This window comes from Canis lupus, chromosome X, assembly GCF_003254725.2.
Source record: "Canis lupus dingo isolate Sandy chromosome X, ASM325472v2, whole genome shotgun sequence".
In the NCBI taxonomy this organism is placed as follows: Eukaryota; Metazoa; Chordata; class Mammalia; order Carnivora; family Canidae; genus Canis; species Canis lupus.
Window position 1 is genome coordinate 20,601,625 of NC_064281.1, and position 4,252 is coordinate 20,605,876.

General features: G+C 41.1%; 1 protein-coding gene across 1 annotated transcript; it reads right to left on the minus strand.

The window, feature by feature from the left end:
* Window positions 1–569: 569 nt before the first annotated feature.
* On the minus strand, window positions 570–1,072 carry LOC112655679 (cytochrome c oxidase subunit 6A1, mitochondrial-like). The gene has a single exon (XM_035711310.2). It carries the CDS (start codon window positions 1,070–1,072, stop codon window positions 740–742), a length of 333 nt encoding a protein of 110 aa, XP_035567203.1. The 3' UTR covers window positions 570–739.
* Window positions 1,073–4,252: the final 3,180 nt, after the last annotated feature.

Sequence of the window (4,252 nt, forward strand, 5' to 3'; positions counted from 1 at the left end):
AATTCATTTATTTGAGAGAGATATTGAGAGAGAGAGAGAGAGAGAGAGAACACAGGTAGGAAGAGCAGCAGGCAGAGGGAGAGGAAGAAGCAGACTCCCTGTAGAGAAGAGAGCCTGATGAGAGGCTCAATTCCAGGACCCCAGGATCATGACCCGAACTGAAGGCAGACGCTCAATTCACTGAGCCACCCAGGTACCCAGATACTTGCTTTTTTAATTCTGATTTTTTTCTTGAGTGTAGAGTGGCAGTTTCTGGAAGCTGTATGACATATATGACTGTATGCAGAAGCAGATATATGAAACAGTTGTCTCCTATTAAGTCAGACAATAAAGAAACTTGCAAAAATATAAAACAACGCCATTTGTCTCATTATTTTTTGTTTTGGCAAATATGGCTATTTTTTGCAAAACATGTTATTTACATTAATGTGTAATAGGTCTATTGTTATTTTTATGTGAATTAATATTTTAAAATTCTCAGTTGTCATTTCTAATATGGTAAATATCAATAGATATAAGCCATATAAATAAAAGCTCTCTGGGGTTTTCAATAATTTTTTTTTCATGGACCAATCTAAGTTATTTATTTAAGCCATCTCCTGCCATAAGCAAAGGGATGGAGGATCAGTATACTGCTCATCAAAGTAAGGACGGTGAGCTTAAGGTCCCATTTACTTTTCTGGTCCGTGTGCAGAGTCATGGTCCAAACCAATCCTACGGGTGGTGGTCCAGGTTCTTTTTATTCATCTTCATATCTGGTTGGAAGTGGATTCACGTGAGAGTTATGGAATAGAGTATGATTACCGTCTCCCCAGGAAAAGGGCTTGGACCTGATGTGGAGATGGGGGTAGGCAATGAACTCAAGTCTTCCGTGCTCTCCATGATGGGACTTCAGGAAGCCGTTCAGCATGCTCAGTCCCACGCCGGGGAGCACTATGAAGTGGGTGAGGGCCTTCCATATGCGAGCTGAGCCCTCCTTGCTGTGGGCACCGCTCAACATGGACTGCCCCAGCTGTGCCCTGGACTGACCTAGCAGCCCAGAGAGCTGGAACACAGCTGCCACCACCGCCATTTTCGACCTGGACCAGGTTTTCAATAATTTTTAAGAGTGTAAGGAGTCTTGGGGCACCTCAATGGTTCAGTCAGTTAGGTGTCCAACTTTTCATCCCAGCTCAGGTCTTGATCTCAGGGTCATGGGTTCAGGCCCCGCATTGAGCTCCACGTTGGGTTTGGAGCCTATTTAGAAAAATAAAAGAAAAAAAATAAAAGAGGGTAAGGGGTCATGAAACTAAAAAGTTTGAGAATCGCTGCTTTACAAACCTACACATGGCCCATTGTTAAAAAGAACATAGGGATCCCTGGGTGGCGCAGCGGTTTGGCGCCTGCCTTTGGCCCAGGGCGCGATCCTGGAGACCCGGGATCGAATCCCACATCAGGCTCCCGGTGCATGGAGCCTGCTTCTCCCTCTGCCTGTGTCTCTGCCTCCCTCTCTCTCTCTGTGTGACTATCATAAATAAATAAAAATTAAAAAAAAAAATAAAAAGAACATAAAAGAAATATTGTAAAAGGTCAGAAATCAACTAATGCGGAGCCTGAGGATTTTTTTCATAATGTGGCAATAACACATCTAAATTTCACAATTATGTGCTTTACAAAGACTTATTGGTATGATGTTACACATTTTCTGTCATACGAGTCTGTTTGAATTTAGCAATTCAGGGCTAATTGCCATTGCCCTTTGTATTTGATCATTGTCATGTGGGTGAGCATTTCTTCATTAGCCACTTAAATAGACTATTTAACCATTGTTATACAGGTGAAGTTAGTGGCATTTACCATTTGCTCTGTTTTCCCCATGGTTTTTGGTTGTGGAAGATAAACAGTATTTGGTGAATTGTGTAGTGCAATTATCTATGATCATCTGAAATTCATAACTACTGTGTATTTGTTAATTAACTTAAAAAGGTGGTCGTTTCAAAAAAATAATTGTTAATGCTGTTGATGAAACTGCAAAAATTTGACATTTGCGCTGGCTCTCCATAATTCTTTATAATTATGTTTCCTTTACCCCAATCTTATATATTTTTGTTCTTCCTATTCTTCAGAGAGGACTATATCCAGTCATGACTAATTTAAATGGGAGTGTGGAACATTTAGAGAGAAATTTTATAGAAGAAAAGCTGAAATTAATTGAGTCTGTTTAGCCTGCAGAAGAGGACTTACCAGCAGTCCTAAGCATAGAGAGCCTTATTTTGCAGAGGATGGAAACCAGCTGTCTTTCAACTCCAGGACACTGGAATCTGAGGACACGGTGTTACAGTGTAATCAGAGGGATTTAGTGAAGATACACTGAACATGTTTCCTCACAGTGGAGGCTGGTAGACTCTGGAGTGGGTTCCTGAAAGCAGCTGTGGACTTTCTTTCTCCGGAGTCGTAGGAATTCAAAACGTTTTCATGTTGATCAGCTGTAGGCAGAAGTAAGGCGACTGCTTCTTATTGAGGCTTGGCACCTCGATTTTTAAAATTTGTCATCAGAACATCTGGATGTGGGTGGGCAGAAAGGCCTTCATAAAATCATATCTGAATATTATCATGAAGAAGAGAAAAGACAGGGAATAGTCTGTAAATGCATAGAATTCAGCACCAGGGGTGGTTCCTACCTGTCTGCCCACTTTCTCCTTTGCTGGAATGCTTTTTCCTTAGCTCTTTGAGTGACTACTTACTTCTCATTATTCGGTCTCAGCTCAGGTATGACCCCATTTTTATTTTCCTTATAGTACTCAAAACTTCCTGGAATTACTTTGTTTACCTTCAAGAAAGATCCAGGAACTGGCCACTTTTCACACCTTCACTCTTACCTTCCTGGTCTGAATCACCGTCATCTGTCACCAGGATGGCCTTGGTAGCCTCCACTCTGGTGCTGCACCTGCACTGTACTCTCACCAGCCTTTTCTTAATGCATCAGCCAGGGGAATCCTTTCAAACAGAAGTCAGATCATTACTCTCAGAGAGGAAGCCAAAGTATTTGAAAATGGCCTATAGGGCCCTCATTATGTGGCCCGCTGTGACCGTTCTGACTTACCTCCTGCTGTTCCTTCTCTCACATATTTTATTCCCACAACATTGGTCTCCCTGCTGTTCACTGGTCAAGCCAGACCTGCGCTTGCCACACTCAGTGGCTCTGCACTGGCTCATTCCTTTTTAGCATTCTACAGAGTTTATTTATCTATCATATTATTACTTCTTTCCTATTTCCAGAAAATGTGGTCCACAAGGCAGGGATTTTCTTTTCTCTTTTATTCACTGTGGTATCCACATGCCTAGAACTGTGTCTGGCACATAGTAGATACTTGTTACGGGTTGAGTTGCATCCTTCCAAAAGCTGTTGTTGCAGTGCTGACCCTCCTTGTTTGGAAATAAGGTCTTTGCAGACATCATCAAGTAAAGATGAGGTTATAGGGTGAGCCCCAATCCAATGTCACTGGTGTCCTTATAAAAAGAGGAAAATGCCATGTGACCACAGAAGCAGGTGCACCCACTACCAGAGGCAAGGAAGCCTCTTAGCCAGCATCCCAGAGGGAACTTGGCCCTGATGATACCTTGATTTTAGACTTCTGGCTTCCATTTCACTATTTTTTATATTCCCCAAATGAATGAGACCATATGTTTGTCCTTCTCCGATTGACTTCACTCAGCATAATACCCTCCAGTTCCATCCACGTTGAAGCAAATGGTATTTGTCATTTCTAATGGCTGAGTAATATTCCATTGTATACATATACCACATCTTTATCCATTCATCTTTTGGTGGACAACGAGGCTCCTTCCACAGTTTGGCTATTGTGGACATTGCTGCTATAAACATTGGGGTGCAGTGACGGGCACTGAGGGGGGCACTTGACGGGATGAGCACTGGGTGTTATACTATATGTTGGCAAATCGAACTCCAATAAAAAAAATATACAAAAAAATAATTCTGTGTTCCTGAGCAGTAGAAGTCCTGATGGGCATGCTCTAGTTTGAAAATCTAAAAATAAAATAAACATTATATTTGTCATTAGGCAGGTGTTAATTGCTTTTTCTAATTGAACAACAGTAAATAGATGTTTCCTTTTAACTGGAGAAATACTCTATAAAATTGTCTGCCCATATAATATTAAAGAGAATTAAAAGTTAAAAACATTTCATAATTTCCTTAAGTATTTTAAAAATTGGTATTAAAAACCCTCAAAGGATTACACACACACACACA